General features: G+C 58.1%; 2 protein-coding genes and 1 pseudogene across 2 annotated transcripts; 1 reads left to right on the top strand and 2 right to left on the bottom strand.

The window, feature by feature from the left end:
• Window positions 1-589: 589 nt before the first annotated feature.
• Window positions 590-2,602, bottom strand: LOC122170203 (tigger transposable element-derived protein 3-like). The gene is made up of 2 exons (XM_042836883.1): window positions 2,569-2,602; window positions 590-2,463 (listed from the first exon to the last, which is right to left on the bottom strand). Exons 1-2 carry the CDS (start codon window positions 2,600-2,602, stop codon window positions 776-778), a joined length of 1,722 nt encoding a protein of 573 aa, XP_042692817.1. The 3' UTR covers window positions 590-775.
• A 1,614-nt stretch (window positions 2,603-4,216) lies between these two features.
• Window positions 4,217-12,711, top strand: LOC122170205 (zinc finger protein 777-like). The gene is made up of 6 exons (XM_042836884.1): window positions 4,217-4,294; window positions 4,410-4,808; window positions 7,014-7,140; window positions 8,790-8,903; window positions 9,145-9,273; window positions 10,556-12,711. The coding sequence occupies exons 1-6, from the start codon at window positions 4,271-4,273 to the stop codon at window positions 11,458-11,460; spliced, it is 1,698 nt and encodes a 565-aa protein (XP_042692818.1). The 5' UTR covers window positions 4,217-4,270; the 3' UTR covers window positions 11,461-12,711.
• LOC122170204 lies at window positions 11,828-14,556 on the bottom strand (annotated as a pseudogene).
• Between the last annotated feature and the right edge of the window lie 855 nt (window positions 14,557-15,411).

The raw sequence follows: 15,411 nt of genomic DNA, 5'->3' as shown, positions 1-15,411 counted from the left end.
AGCACCCCCTGCCCAAAACACCCCATGACCCCCCCACAGTCCCCTGTGCCTCATTGCTTTTGAGCGGGCAACAACCCAACACGTTCCTGCTTTGCCCTGGTGCTCTTGTAGCATCAGACTGACCCCGGGTGTCAGCAGAGATTCTCCTGTGTGGAGGAGGGGACTCCAGTCTCCGGCAGGAGCGGGCACGAGGCACCTTTGCAAGCTGTAGGGACAGCCTTGTCCCCAGCCCAATACACACAAATTGGGGGATGTCCCCCCCATGTCCCTTCCCAACGTGGGGACACAGTGCCGTAGAGGATGACAGTGCTGAGGACAAGGTACCCCCAGAGGTACCCAGAGGTGTGTTAGGCTGAGGGGTCCTGCACACATCGGGGGGCTGTGCTGGGGGCTCCCAGGGCACTCATGGGTTCCACCGGTTGGGTCTGTCCCCAACCCACGACAGGACAATGGGACAATCAGGGTGGCACCACTGCTGTCAGCAGCAAAACCCCAGCCTGGAGGCATGCAGTGCCTCTGTTAATTGCTGCGCTAAACGACGGTAAATGACAACAATCACCAGCGCTCTGCGCTTTGCTGACTTGCTCAATTTTAATGTGCCTGTTGCCAACCTCTGGAGCTCCCTGCTTCTTTGCTGGGTCCAGCGAGCACAGCGACATTACCCCCTGCCCCCCCTCCCACTCCCATCACACACAGCGCAGCTCCACTGTGGCGATGGCTGCTGCTGGCAGAAGCTCTGCTCGTGATGAGACACCCACTGGTGCCACCACCCCACTCACTGCTTGGGATGGCTGTCCCCGAGCAGTGCTGGCTCTGCCCCCGCTGACACCATGTGTACAGCGTCCTGCAGCGTGTAGAACGTCTGCAAGAGGTCTGGCGAGGTGGCTCGGCACTCCAGGAACCGCCGCAGCGTAGCCAGGCTGTCCCACACCTCAGGCTCTGAGGGGCACGGCTGCACTGCCACTGGCTCCCCAGAGTCCTCGCCCTCCTCCATACCCCTGTCCCAGTCCTCTGCCTCGGCCGTGTCAGCATCCGCAAGGCGCTCCAGCCCCTCATCCATCAACCCAAAGCTCTCCAGCTCCTCCTGGCCGAGCCAGACGGGTGCCAGCAGTGCATCAGGGCAGCTATTGGGGCTGAAGCTGGCGGCACGGAAGCAGCTGGTGATGAGGCCTGGGCGCACGTCACCCCACGCTTGTGCCAGCATGTGCAGGGCATCCAGCAGGGTGGGCGGCTCCGAGCCACGTGCCGCTGGGATCTGGGTCAGCAGCCGGCGCCGGTAGTGGCCCTTCAGGTCCCTGGCGATGCCACGGTGCAGGGGCTGTGCCAGCACAGCCGCGGGGGGAATGAAGACCATCTGGACGTTGGACAGCTGGAGGTAGGGGTGCTCCTCGCGCTCCTCGACGAGCAGCAGGACGCTCTTTCCCTTGCGCTGCATCTCCTCATTGAAGTCCTGCAGCCACTCGGCAAACAGCGTGGCGCTCAGGCGGCCGCCCCCGCGGTAACTCCACGGCATGCTCTGCAGGTTGATGCCACGCAGGCACAGGGGACGGGCCGCACGCCCCACCGCCCGCAGCGCCGCCTTCTCCGAGCCGTCAGCGTTGGTGCAGAGCAGCACCGTCAGCCTCTCACCGTCGGCTCTCAGCTGGACCTCAGTCTCCCCACAGCTGTACACCTCCGAGGGCGCGTAGCTGCACAGCAGCTCAGGCAGCGAGCTCTGGTGCTCGGCCCCACCGTCCTGCGCCAGCGTCGGCTTCTCGAGGGCGACGTTGTGGCGCAGCATGAAGCGTGCCAGCCAGCTACCGCTGGGCTCGAAGCCCGGCGTGCCCAGCGCCTCAGCCAGGTGCTTGGCCTTCAGCTGCAGCAGCGCGCTGCTGATGGGCAGCTCGGCGGCACGGGCGCCCTGCACCCACCGCAGCAGAGCAGCCTCCACCGCTCCCTCCTTGCCCTCCCTCTTGCGCTTGCGCTCAGGGTTGCCGTTGCGCTGCCACTCACTCAGGATCCTCTCCTTGTTCTTAATGATGCGGCAGATCTGCGGCTGTGACACTCCGAAGCGCTTGGCCAGCTCGCTCTGGGACACCTTGGGGCCTTCCAGCATCTCCAGCACGCGCACCTTCTCCGTCAGCGACAGCTCCTTGCGCTCCTTGCGGGGCGCCGAGGGCTCCGGGGCCGGGCCTCGGCCGCAGGCACCGCACGGGACCGGGCAGCTCACAGCCGTGCTGCACGCCGGCGGCTGTCCCGTGCCGGGCCGCGGCCCAGCCGCGGCCCGCGGCCCCGCTCCGGTCCTCCGCGTGGCGCCGAGGCCGCACTCGGAGCACTCGGGCCCCGGCTGGGTCCCGGCACTCTCGGTGAGGCTCAGCCCCGCATCACCCGCACCGGGGCCCGGCCCGCGGCCGCCGCAGTGCCGCTCCCACGCCGGCACGGCGCTGGGTTCCTCCCTCCGCCCGTCCTTCTGCAGCCAGCGCCCTGCAGAGACACGGGAGCGTTTTTGAGGCCAAACCTTTCCAGTTTGGCACAATGCCCTCATCCTGAGGGCTCGGGTTGGTGATCCCCGGTCGGCCCGGGCCTTACCGACGGTGCCCAGCTGCTCGCGCTCCTCCTTCATGGGGCCGCACCGCACCGCACCGCACCGCACCGCGCGACCCCGGCTGCCGGCGCCGGGAGCGCGCACTTAGCCCCGCCCACTCCCTGCTCCTCTCCTGCCACCCCATTGGGCCGCCGTAGGGTTCCGCGCGAGGATTGGCTGCGGGGCGGCCAATCAGAGGCGGGGAAAGACCCTGGGAGTGGGCGGGCGGGAGAGCGCGCGCCGGGCGATGTCAGTGATATGCTGTGACGTCAGATGTGACGTCATCATGGCGTGGTGACAACAGAGTGGTGCGAGTGACATCTGTGATGTGAAGTGACATCACAGCGGTGGGAAGTCACACTGTAGCAGTGCGGGACGACATCACCAGTGTGCAGTGACATCAGAGCGGTGCAAGCTTGCTTTGCAGCCACTTAGGATGACGTCAGAACGGCGTGTGTGACCCAGCGGTGTGGAATGACACCATGGTGTTGGGCTGACATGGAGGCAGTGCTGCGAGAAGACATCCCAGCAATGTGTGATGACAACAGAGCCGTATGAGATGATGTCACAGCAGTGCAGTGGGCACAGCATGGCACTGGGCAAGCTGAGAGCAGTGCTGCAGTACTGGGCACGGAGCTGCAGTGCTGGATGCATGGCTGCAGAACAAAGAGCAGCAGGTCCAGCATCGCTGTGCTGAATGCACTGAGCGTTGTGGCACTGCAGCGTTGCAGCAGTGGGTGCAATGATGTGATGCTGTGTGTTGCAGTGCTACATGCTGCACTGCTGGATGCACGGTTGCGGCACCAGATGTTGCACAGTTGCAGCGTTGCTCTGTTGCGACATAAGCTGCTGCACACTTGCACTGTTGAAGAACAGGCAGTTGTGCTGTTGCGCTGTCGCACAGTTTTAGCGGGGACTCTTACACTCTTGCAGAGTTGCAGTGTTGCACTGTTGCAGAACAGGCTGTTTTGCTACTGCACTGTTGCAGTGCTGCAGTGTTGCATTGCAGAATGTTGTGCTGTTGTGCTGTTGTGCTGTTGCACCGTCTCACTGTTGCAGCTCAGACTGCATTGCTGCACCGTAGCACTGCTGCAGCTCATGCTGTTGCACTGTTGCTCTGTCGCACAGTTGCACTATTGCAGCTCGGGCTGTCACAGCATTGCACTGTTATGCTGTCACACCATCGTGGCTCAGGCTGCTGCAGGATTGCATTGTCACACTGTTGCAGCTCAGGCTGTCACGCTGTCACGGTGCCGCATTGTTGCAACTCAGGCCATTGCAATGACGCGCTGTCACACTGTCGCACCGTTGCGGCTCAGGCTGTCACACTGACGCACTGTCGCACTGTCGCGGCTCAGGCTGTCACGCCGTCACACTGCTGTCGCTCAGGCTGTCGCGCCGTAGCGGCTCAGGCTGTCTCCCTGTCGCACTGTCGCGCGGTCACAGCCTCGTCCTGTCGCACCGCCGCGCCGTCGCACGGCGCCATCACGCACCGACTCCTCCCGGCCGCCAGGTGTCGCCGCGGTCCCACCCCGCCTCTCCCAGCATGCACCGCGCTCGCGCCATGGCCGCTCTGCTCCGCCGCTGCTGAGAGGCGCCGGGCCCGCACCGCCGCCGCCGCCGCCCCGCCCCTCCCCGCCCCGCCCGGCTCCACCCGGCTCCGCTCCGCTCCGCTCCTCCGCTCCGCTCCTCCTCTCTCGCAGGGCTATGGCCGAGTGGGCCCCCGCTCAGGTAAGCGTTTCCCGCCCCGCTCCGCGCCCGCTCTTCTCCGCCCTCCCCGCTTCCCGCGGAGCTGTCCTGCGGGCCCGACCCGTCTGCCCACGGCCGTGTGTCCGTCCGTCCTCAGGACCTGGAGTGGGCCATGGAACCCCAGGAGCTGTCCCTGGAACAGCCCTTGGCCGCCCCCGAGGAAGGGCCCGGCGGGGAGGCCGAGCTGCCCGCCGCCGAGATCTCGGTGACGCTGGTGACAGAGGTGCAGGCCGTGGACAGGAAGGTGGAGGCGCAGGCGGCCCAGCTGATGAACCTGGAGGGCAGGATGAGGATGGCCGAGAGCAAACTGATCGGCTGCGAGAGGACGGCTGTGGAGTTTGGCAACCAGCTGGAGAGCAAATGGACGGCCCTGGGCACCCTCATCCAGGAGTATGGGCAGCTGCAGAAGAGGCTGGAGAACATGGAGAACCTGCTGAAGAACAGGAACTTCTGGATCCTGCGCCTGCCCCCCGGGGCCAAGGGGGAGGTCCCCAAGGTAACGGGGCCATGAGCCATGTCAGAGACCTCTGGGCTGTGTCAGAGACCTCATCTCACCTCTGTGAGGTGGTGGCAAGGTGGGGTCAGCCTCTGCTCCCGATAGGATGAGAGGTGATGGCATCGCACCATGGCTGCTCGTGGCTAGATATGAGGAGGAGGTTTTTCAGCCAGAGGGTGGTGGGCACTGGTTGCCCAAGGAGGCTGTGGATGCCCCATCCCTGCAGGCATTCAAGGCCAGGCTGGATGTGGCTCTGGGCAGCCTGGGCTGCTGGTTGGCGACCTGCACACAGCAGGGGTTGGAGCTGGATGAGCATCGTGCTCCTTTGCAACGCAAGCCATTCTGTGATTCTGTCATGTTGTGCCAGGGAAGGATCAGGTTGGGTATCAGGAACCATTTCTTCTCAGAAGAGCGGTTGGGCTCTGGCACAGCTGCCCAGGGAGTGGGGGAGGAGGGGGGAGGGAGGGTGTCATCGTCCTTGAGGGTGTTCAAGAACTGTGAGGATGTGACATTGTGACATTGAGGGGTGCGGATTGGTGAGTGTGTAGTGAAGAGCTGGAGTTGGACTTGGGGATCCCAGAGGTCTTTTCCAACCTCAGTGATTCTGTATTGTGATACAGAGCTTGTGCTTCGGCCGCAAGTTGTACCAGAGGAGGTTTAGGTTGGACATGAGGAAGAACTTTTTCTCTCAAAGAGTGATCAGGCACTGGAATGGCTGCACAGGGAGGTGGTGGAGTTGCCATCCCTGGCAGTGTTCAAAAGGTGTCTGGATGAGGAGCTGCTAGATCTGTTTAGTGCTGGTGGTAGCGGTGGTGATGGGAGGACGCTTGGACTGGATGATGTTGCAGGTCGTTTCCAACCTTGTGATTCTGTGATTCTCTAATGCAGATTCCCAAACCTGTAGGAGTTGAAAGAGGCCTCTGCAGCTCCCCCAGTCCAACCCGCCTGTAATGCAGGTGCCCAGAGCAGGGTGCATGGGGAAGTGTCCAGAGGGTTTTGAGTATCCCCAGAGGAGATTCCACCACCTGTCTGGGCATCCTGTGCCAGAGCTCTGCCACCCTCAAACTATAGAAACTCTTTCTCATGATCAGGCAGAGATATGTGTCTATGTTCCCATTTATGCCCATTGCCTCTTGTTGTGTTGCTGAGCACTGCTGAAAAAATCCTGGCCTCGTTCCCCTTACCCATTAAACACTTATATGCACTGATGAGATCCCCTCTCAGCCTTCTCTTCTCCAGGCTGAAAAGCGCCAGGGATCTCAGCCTTTCCCTGTAAGGCAGTTGCTTCAGGCCCCAGCCACTGTGGATGATGAGCACGCAGCTCACCTGCTGGTTGGGAACACCAGCACAGGTCCTTCTGTGTGGCTGCACACCCCTGTGCATGTGCAGCTGGTGCTTGACCCAGCACACGGGTGGGTTGCTGTTTGGGTCAGGCACAGGGACACGATGTGGGTCGTCCCCACATCCCTGCCCGTATTTGCACGTGCACTCCCAGTTCTTGTTCAGAGGAGGCTGCAGCAGAATTATGTCCAAAATTGAGCAGGAATTGTGGTGTATGATGTGCAAAATCCCTTGTCTGAAGCGTGGGGAGATTGAATAGGGGGGCAAGGCTTAGGCAGGTGGTGGGGGAAAACATCATATCTCTTCACTGAGCTGACAGAGCCGAGCTGAGAGCTGAGCCAGGTGTGTGGGGGTTAGAATGAGAAAACATCCTTACCTGTTTTCAACAAGAGGCCCTTGGATCCAGAGGAGGCCACAAAGATGCTCAGAGGTTGGAGCACTTCTGCTATGAAGATGGGCTGAGGAGCCTGGGGGTGTTCAGCTTAGAGGGAAAAAAGGCTCCAGGGAGACCTTGTTGTGGACTTTCTAGTACATAATGGAGCTTATAAATGGGAGGAAAAGAGACTTCTTGTAGGGGCAGATCGCTACAGGACAAGGGGGGAACGGCTTTAAACTAAAAGAGAGGTGATTTAGGTGGGATGGTAGGCAGGGATTCTTTACCCAGCGGTGATGAAGTGCTGGCACTGCCCAGAGCTGTGGTGCCCACCCCTGCAGGTGCCCAAGGCCATGGCTGGGCCCCGGGCAGCCCGAGCTGTGGGACAGCCAGCCCACGGCAGGGTGGGTGGAATTTGATGCTCTTCAGAGTCCTTTCTCACCTGAGCTTTTCCATGAAAACAGCTGAATATGTGGTGCTTCTAATTGCAGGTCCCCATGGCGTTTAACGACACCTCATTTAGCTTCTCGGAGGACGAGTGGAAGAACTTGAACGAGTGGCAGAAAGAGCTTTACAGGCATATCATGAAGGGCAACTACGAGGCCGTGATCTCGATGGGTAAAGGCTGGCTGGGGCTCCCCCTGTGCTTTTGGCATCACGGCTCCTCCGGGCTGTGCCTGGTGGATCCGGGAGGGTGGGTGGTGAGAAGTCTGGCCAGCTCTCATGCTGACTTTCAGTAGCGGCCCAGCAGGCAGCGCTTTGCTCCTCGCTGTGTTAGTTGTGCAGTGGATGGATGTCTTGAGCAGTGCAGCGACTCTGCCTTTCTGATGGTCTCTGGCCATCCAGCTGGAGCCATGAGAGGACCTGGGTTATGAGGACGAGGGAAATGAGAGATTGACAGGCTCTGGACAAAAAGGGAGCTTCGTGGTGATGCAGAGGTGCACAGATGTGCTGCGCTGGGCGCCTCGGCTCGCTGCTGCTTTGGATGAGTGCCAGCAGTTCTTCCCAGCCTTGTCTGTAGATCTGCCCTTCCATCAGCAGAACGCTTGCTAGGGAAGGAGAGCACAGTTTGTCTGCCTTGGTGCTCTGCCTCACCCCCAGCCTGGTGCTGGAGAACAATTCTTGTGCACACTGTTGCAGCATCTGCTCCTGCAGGTCTCAGCCTTCTGCTCCACTTCTGATGGCTCGGGGCAGATTGTTCCACGCTGCACAAATGTGCCCTGCTGGCTCCTTCCAGTCCCGACTGTGGGTCTGTGCTGCACCTCACGAGGGCTTCAGGCATGTGTGTATTTTGAGAAGTGCTGCCTTGGCTGGACACCCCTGTGGGAGCGCAGACATCCCTGGCAGACAACCATCCTGCCCTCCAGTTCTGTACAATCCATGTCTTTCCAACGTTGGTTTTATTTTTTTTTAATATAAATATTTTTTGGACAGTCCCTGTGTAGAAGAGAAAAAGGCAAAGGATAAAAACTGCCCCCATTCTCCCTTGTAAAACAACAGTCCTGTTGTGAAGGTGCAGGAATGTAAAAGTCCTACTGGAAGCGATCCGTGGGTCTGAGCCTGGAGCTTAGAAAAATGTATCTGTGCTTAATCTGAAGGTTCCCTTTTGTTTTGATTCATTGGGTTGAAGGCTAGGTCCTCGTTAAGGCTATGGATCCAGCAGAGCAGTGGTGGAAATTAATACCAGAGGCTCACGCTTATTGTTTCAAAATTAAGTTTCCGCTCTCCATGCTAGGGGAAATTTTAATTTTCCCATTTCCCCCACCAAAATCCACAAGCAGCCTGTGACTCGGACGAGTAGGAAGGAACGGTTCTGGCTGTGGCAATCCGGGGCTGGAGGGAACCGTGTGGGGAGGGCACCTCCGCTGCTGCCGCTGGCTGACAGCTCTGGTTCTGACCCCAAGCTGAAGCTGCCATTGCAATGGATCCGCGGACTTTAGCACAGAGGAGAAGAGAGGAGGCCTGAAGGTAAGCACAGATGCATTTTCTTGTTCTGCTCCTCGCGCTGCAGGCTGGGAGGTGCTCCTCACCCGAGCAGAGCGTGCTCCTGCAGCCCGCTCACTGTCCCAGGGCCCAGACAAGGTGAGCGGTGCAGGCATGTGAGAGCATCTTCTCAAGTCTCTTTCCATTACCCGTCCTCCCCAGCAGTGAAGGAAGGTCGGTGGGTGAAGGTTTAAGGTTCTCTGCCCTGAAAGGACAAAGGAAACGTTCTGATTTTATTTTTCTTCTTCTTCTTTTCTTTCCTTTTCTTTTTTTTTAACATACAGATACCGCGATTTCGAAACCTGACCTCCTGTCACGGATTGAGCAAGGAGAGGATCCCAATGCTGAGGACCAGGATGACTCTGAGGGAGGAGAAACCCCTACGGATCCCAGCACCGGTGAGACATGAAGTTCCCGGGTTGCAGTGGGGTGATGGAAAGCAGATGCAGCTCCTACAGTCTGCTTGAGCTCTTCCTCTTGTTTCTGCTGATGAGTGTTGCCTGCACTGTCCGTGAGCTCAGGAGTGGCTTTGCTCTCCTAGCCAGCTCCTCGCTGCTGCTGTCATCTGTCCTGAAACCCTCTATAAAGCACCTGGAAAGTGCGAGCATAAACTCAGGTTGTTCTTCCTCCTGTGCACAGAGTTTTTCTTCCCTGGTCCCGATGACAACTCGTGGAGTAAATATGAAGATACCCTGGCTGAAAGTCACTACGGTTCTGAAGAAGAAGAAGAAGAGGAAGAAGAAGAGAGCATGGAGGCTCCCAATACATGTGAGTTAGAAGCACAGAGCTTCACTGAGTGCTGCACAGAGTGGCAGAGGGGCGGCTAGAGATGCTCTCAGGCTCCTGGCTCTGGCTGGGGCTGTCCCTGCAGGAGGCCCTGCCGTCACTGCGGTCTGTGCCAGGCTTGCCTCAGGCTCAGCACGGGAGCTGGATGACAGCCGTGGCAGATGGATGACACACATGCAGAAGGAGCTCCGGTACACGAGCAGCAGGCAGTAAAAGCAGCTGTGGGCTGGCTGGGGGTGCAGGGCACCTGCACAGCGTTGGCTCGCTCAGTGAGGTAGCATGTTTGGCCAGCTAGGAAGTGGAGAGGGCCTGGAGCGTGCAACGGGCGGGCAAGCTTCAATGGCTTTAGCAGCAATGTTCTTACAAGTCTTTTCCACTAATGGGTAAAGTGATATTTTTCACAGCTTTTATTTGTCAGTCAAATATGAGGCTTTTTTGTGGTGCATCACAAGGCATGTCCTTGTCACTGCCTGTCCCTCCACATCCCTGCTTTGAAGCATGGGAGCACAGAAGCCGCTTGGGGAAGCGTACCCTGCTGGGACGTGGCTTTGGTTTCCTGGCCTTGTTCTCACAAGCAGCTGAGCTGCTGCAGCTGATGCTTTTCTTAAATTTCAGCCTGGTACAAACCAGTCAGCCTGTTTGCAAGCTGCACGTTGAGGTGTTTGGCAAAGCGACGAGCAAATGGAGAGCGCCGTGATGGGGAATGCCGAGCGCTCGCTCTGCTCTGTGCACACAAACGTGGGCACGCCTTTATCTTTGTGCACTGCAAAACCCCGAGGTTTTTTCAGCCCCCTTTCCTATAGCCCCAGATCCTCTGTCTCTTTTCATCCTGCTCGCTGGGGTCATTGGCAGGAGCTCCGAGTTACCTGGGGAGATCAATCAGCCCCGGGTCTAAACACTGTACAAGCCCCAAAAGGAAAGAGGTTTTATTCCCCTTCCCTCTGTCTTTTTGTCTTTATTCTATGCCACATGCTGACGTGGTCTGGTTCATCTCCAACTGAGAAACCCACTCCTTCCCTCTGTCTGGCTGTACAGAGAGGTCTCACCTTCACGCTGTCTGAGCTTTCCCAAGAAGTCAAAATACTTTGGCTGTGTTTGTATTGCAGTACTGCTTAGCTCCCAGTTGGGACTTGCAGCCCTGTCATGCCAGGTACCGTCTTGAGTGTGCAAAGCAGAGATCCCCTCTGCCCCCAAAGAACTGCAGTCTAAATGATGAGGCTGTTCTTATCTCAGAGAAATGACACGAGTGTCTCTGCTCTGTCAGATGCGCAGCAGTGCGACGAGGAAAGCCCCGACAGCCTCGAGCTTCCTGCCTCGTTAGCGGGGAAGTGGGATGATGTTTTCTCCAACCCGGAGGAAGAGTTAAAGCCGAGCAGCAAGAATCGGAGCGGGTCGGGCGCGCAGCAGAGAGGCGCAGCGGGCAACGGGCTGAGGCGCTCCTCGCGCCGCGGGAGGGAACTGTCAAAGAAGGAAGCTCCCGAGGAAATGGCCGCAGAGGAGGGGCCGTACATCTGCTGCGAGTGCGGGCAGAGCTTCCTGGACAAGGAGCTCTTTGCAGCCCATCAGAGAGCGCACGTGGACGAGGAGGCCTGCACTTCCCTGGAAGCCGGGGAAAGCTTCAGGCAGAAATCCAAATCCTCCGCCAAGGGCCAACGCTCCAGACCGTCCAAGCGCGCCAATTCAGAGAAGGGCTCCGGTTTCAAGTACGGCTTCGTCAGGCCGAACAACATGGTGGAAAGGCCCTACACCTGCTCGCAGTGCAAAGAGAGCTTCAGCCTGGAGGTGAGCCTCATCCTGCACCAGAAGCTCCATACGGGGAAGGGCGACGGGCCGCTGACCTGCACCTACTGCGGGAAGGACTTCCGGGACCTCTCCAAAGCCATCCGCCACCAGCGCATCCACACGGGGGAGCGGCCGTACCAGTGCACCGAGTGCGGGAAGAGCTTCATCCGCAGGGACCACCTGCTCAAGCACTGGCGCGTCCACACCGGGGAGACCCCGTACCAATGCCCCGTGTGCGGGAAGCACTTCCGCTACAAGGAGTCGCTGAATTGCCACCAGAAGATCCACTCCCGCAACCCCCGGCCCATGGAGGAGGCCCTGCAGCACAACCTGGAGTCGGCCACTCAAACCAGCCTCTTCTGTTTGAAGACGGAAACCAAGCAGTAGCGACGGGCGGCCGGGGCGGAAGGGCTCGCAGTGACGGAACGGTCGAAGCCGGTGGACGCGCAGCATGGCGAGAGGTGAACTTGTATCGCAGCTAATCCATGTGGTCTTGCTACCAAGCCCGCTTTGTTGAAGCATCTTAGGAATTCCTCTAAAAAAAAAACTCTGATACGAAGGCCTGGGCACCTCTTCGGCCCCGCGGGGTTACGTGGGACTTCCTTGGCGGCGTAGGCCTCGTATTACTTGTCCCCTACGCAGGTTTGGATATTGCCTGTAGAGAATGCTCCTGAGAGATTCTCCGGGGATCTGTATTTAGCAGGTGTTTCCCCACCTATCTTTGTGCATATTCAGGAGTGACAAGCTTTCGCTTTCATTCTTTTTCTGCTCGTTTCACCACAAGGCTGGACGACGGAGGAAGGGAAGACGCCATTCCCGGGCCGCCGGCCGCCCGCTCCGGCTGCAGTGACGCACCTCGAGCAGCAGCCCCGTGCCACCAGGCTGGGCTGCCACAAGGGGACAGAGGCGAAGCAGGGCCGTGGTTAGGGACGTGGGGCAGAACTTGTCGAAGGCGGAAAAGCAGAGAGGAGAGAACAGCGAAGTGCAAGGTGAGAAAAAGAAGGCGGAGGAGGAAAGGACGGGAAGGAGAAAGGGCTGAGGACATTGGAGCAGGAGGAGTTGGGAGAGGAGGTGTGGGTGCGCAGAGCAGCCGGGTCTCTGATCCGAAGAGGAGATGTCTGTGTGCTTTGGAAGGACGTTGCTGTCGTTTCCCTCTGGCGTGGGGGAGCAGCGCTGCTGGTCTGTCATAGGAACTCCCGTTGGAGAAGGTGGTTTTACTGTTACTTTATTACTGGGTTTGGTCTCACACTCAGGTAAGTTGGACAAGTGAAAGGAACTTCTCCTAACCCCTGTAAAGAGCTGTTCGGTTTTCAGTTAATGTAGAAGTAGGATGTTGTTGTTACTGTTGTTATTATTATTATTATTATTAATTATTATTATTATTATTATTATTATTATACAATGAAATGTGTGGCACTATATTTCACCATGGATCTAAAACACTTCAATGTATGCGGTGACTGACCGGAGTTTTCCTGACGTCCCTGTAAATATCGGTTGACTTTGGCACTCAGTGGTGTTGTTCTCAAGGTGACTGTGAGCAGTGTCTCTTCCGCTGTGTATCGTTGGCTGCTGATTAGTGGTTGTGTTTTGTAATAACTTTTGTAAAGTCTGTCAATACAGTGTTTCCATTCTGAAGCCCTGTGTCGGGTGAGTGATTGCAGCCCTGTTTGCCCCTCTCTCAGTGCTGGCTGTGCGCAGCCCTGCATCTGCCTGCTGGTTACCTGCATCTCCACTGAGCCGCACAAGCGAAGCCAAGGCTGCACCTTGAACGCTGCTGGCACAGCCAGAGGTGCATCAGCACTGCTGGAGCTCCGGCACTGCCCTCACTGTGTGCCCTGTGTCGCCCTACTGGGCCGCCCCACTGCCATGTGTCCCCTTGGCACGGTGGTCACCTCTCCCCGTGATGCAGTGCTGTGGGCTGCCGGTCCCAGGGCCGTGCTTGCAGGCTGTGTGTTGGCAGTGGCTGCAGCGGAAGCTCCGTTTCCTCCTTGTCCCACCCGGGAGCAGCTCCTGGGCGCCTGCCCAGCTCCTGCTGCCTCTGGCAGCCATCCCATCCCGCCGGCCCAGGGTTGAGCAACGTTGCCCCCATCCTTCCTGGTTGGCAGTGGGACGTGGGACAGCAGTGGTGGCCTTGTCCTCAGCCCTCTGTGGCTGATGAGGGTTTGCTAGTGGCACAAAAAGATTAAACCAAACATAGAGACGATAAATAAATACAAAGACATCTCTGCTGGGGCTTCCAGTCTGGGTCCCTGCTGCCATCGTGCCCCAAAGGCCAGGTGCCCCATTTCAGCATCACAGCAAGGGATGCTGCTTCATCCCGTCCCCCTCATCCCCTCCCTTTTTCCATAATCCGACTGGATGGCGTCCATCCTCACGCCTGGTGTCATGACTGCCCCTCACTGTCAGCCCATGCCGGGGGTCTCCGAAGTCAGGAGCAGGAACAAGGCTTTGTGCCACAGTGGGGGCCTGGATGGGGCTGAGAGCACGCAGCCGTGCCAGGATGGGATGGGGCAGGGGGGAATTGATGGGGTAGAGTAGATGGGATGGGAGTAAGATGGAGGGGAGGGGACAAGAGCATGATGAGACAGGATGGATGGGATGGGACGAGAGTGGGAGAGATCACAGTATGGACGGGGTGGGACAAAATGGTGAGAGATCAGATTGTGGATGGGATGGGATAACAGGAGACAGATGGGATAGGATGGGGTGGGAGTAAGATGGATGGGATGAAGGCACGAGAGAGCAGGGTGGATGCGATGGGACAAGGCAGTGTGAGAGATCACAGTATGGATGGAACGGGATGGAACAGGATGGGACATGTGGGATGGAATGGCTGAGATGGGATATGGTGAGCTGGATAGGATGAGACAAGATGGGATGGAATAGAATAGCAGAGGGTGAGACAGGTGGGACAGAAAGGATGGAAGATTGTGGGGTGGAATGTAAGGATAGGATAGGACAGGAGGGAACGGAACAGGATGAGATGAGGAGGGATAGGATGGGATGGGCTGGGACAGAGCAGGATGGATGTGATGGGATGGAACAGATGGGTTGGGGTGGGATGGAATGGGGTGAGAGAATGTGACAGCATGGGACAGGACAGGATGGTGCAGGGTGGAATGGGGCAGGATAGAATTGGGGCAAAGTAGATGAAATAGGATGGGATGTGGTGGGATGGGAATAAGATGGATGGGATGGGGAGGATGAGAGAGCATTAAAGCAGGATGAGTGGGGTGGGACAAGACAGGGAGGTCAGAGAGGATGGATGAGATGGGACAGAATGGATGGGGTATAATGAAATGGATGGGATGGATGTCACGGGATGTGACAGGTGGGATGGGGTGAGAGAACATGAAAACATGGGGCAGAAAAGGATGGGATGGAAGGGGATGGGATGGAAGGGAAGGGGATAGAATGTGATGGTCTGGGATGGATGGGGTAAGGTAGAATTGATGGGGAAGGGTGGATGAGATGGGATGGGATGTGATAAGATGGGATGGGACAAGACAGGATGTGAGATCAGAAATAATGGATTGGATGGGATGGGATGGGATGGGATGGGATGGGATGGGATGGGATGAGACAGATGGGACGGAATGGATGGGATGTGGTGGAATGGATAGGATGGGACACGGTAGAATAGGACTGGAGGGAAAGAGATGAGATGAGACAAGGTGGGACAGGACAGATGGGGTGGGATCAGAGCATAATAGGATGGATGGGATGGGACAAGATAGTGTGAGAAATCAGAGTATAGACGGGATGGGATGAGATGGGATGGGATGTAAAAAGGCAGATAGGACAGGATGGAAAGAGATGGGATGGGACAGGGGAGGACAGGCTGGGACAAAACAGGGTGGATGGGATGGGAAGAGGACAGGATGGAATGGGACAGGGCAGAAAAGGATTGATGGGGTAGGGTGGATGATACAGGATGGGACACGATGGGAGGGGATGGGATGAGACAATGTGACAGCGTGGGACAGGACAGGATGGAAGAGGATGGGACAGAAAGGGACGGGACATGGATGGGACAGGATGGGCGGGGTGAAATTAATGGGGCAGGACAGAATTAATGGGGCAAGGGGGCGAAACTGAATGGGACACGATGGGATGGGAATAAGATGGATGGGGTGGGGTGGACGAGAGCACAACGGGACAGGATGGGTGGGATGGGATGGGACGGAGAGAGAGATCGCAGCGGGCGGATGGGACGGGACAAAGCAGGGCCGGGGCCGCTCGCCGCTCCCGCGGGCAGAGCCGAATCCCCACCTCCGCATCTCTCACGGAGCCCCGACGGCGGCGCGGGGCAGAAGCGAAGGGGGAAATGCCGGG

The sequence above is a fragment of the Centrocercus urophasianus genome, unplaced genomic scaffold (assembly GCF_019232065.1).
Source record: "Centrocercus urophasianus isolate 14NV4802_14NV808 unplaced genomic scaffold, USGS_Curo_1.0 seq_642, whole genome shotgun sequence".
Taxonomy (NCBI): Eukaryota; Metazoa; Chordata; class Aves; order Galliformes; family Phasianidae; genus Centrocercus; species Centrocercus urophasianus.
This window is presented reverse-complemented; position numbering and strand designations above follow the sequence as displayed.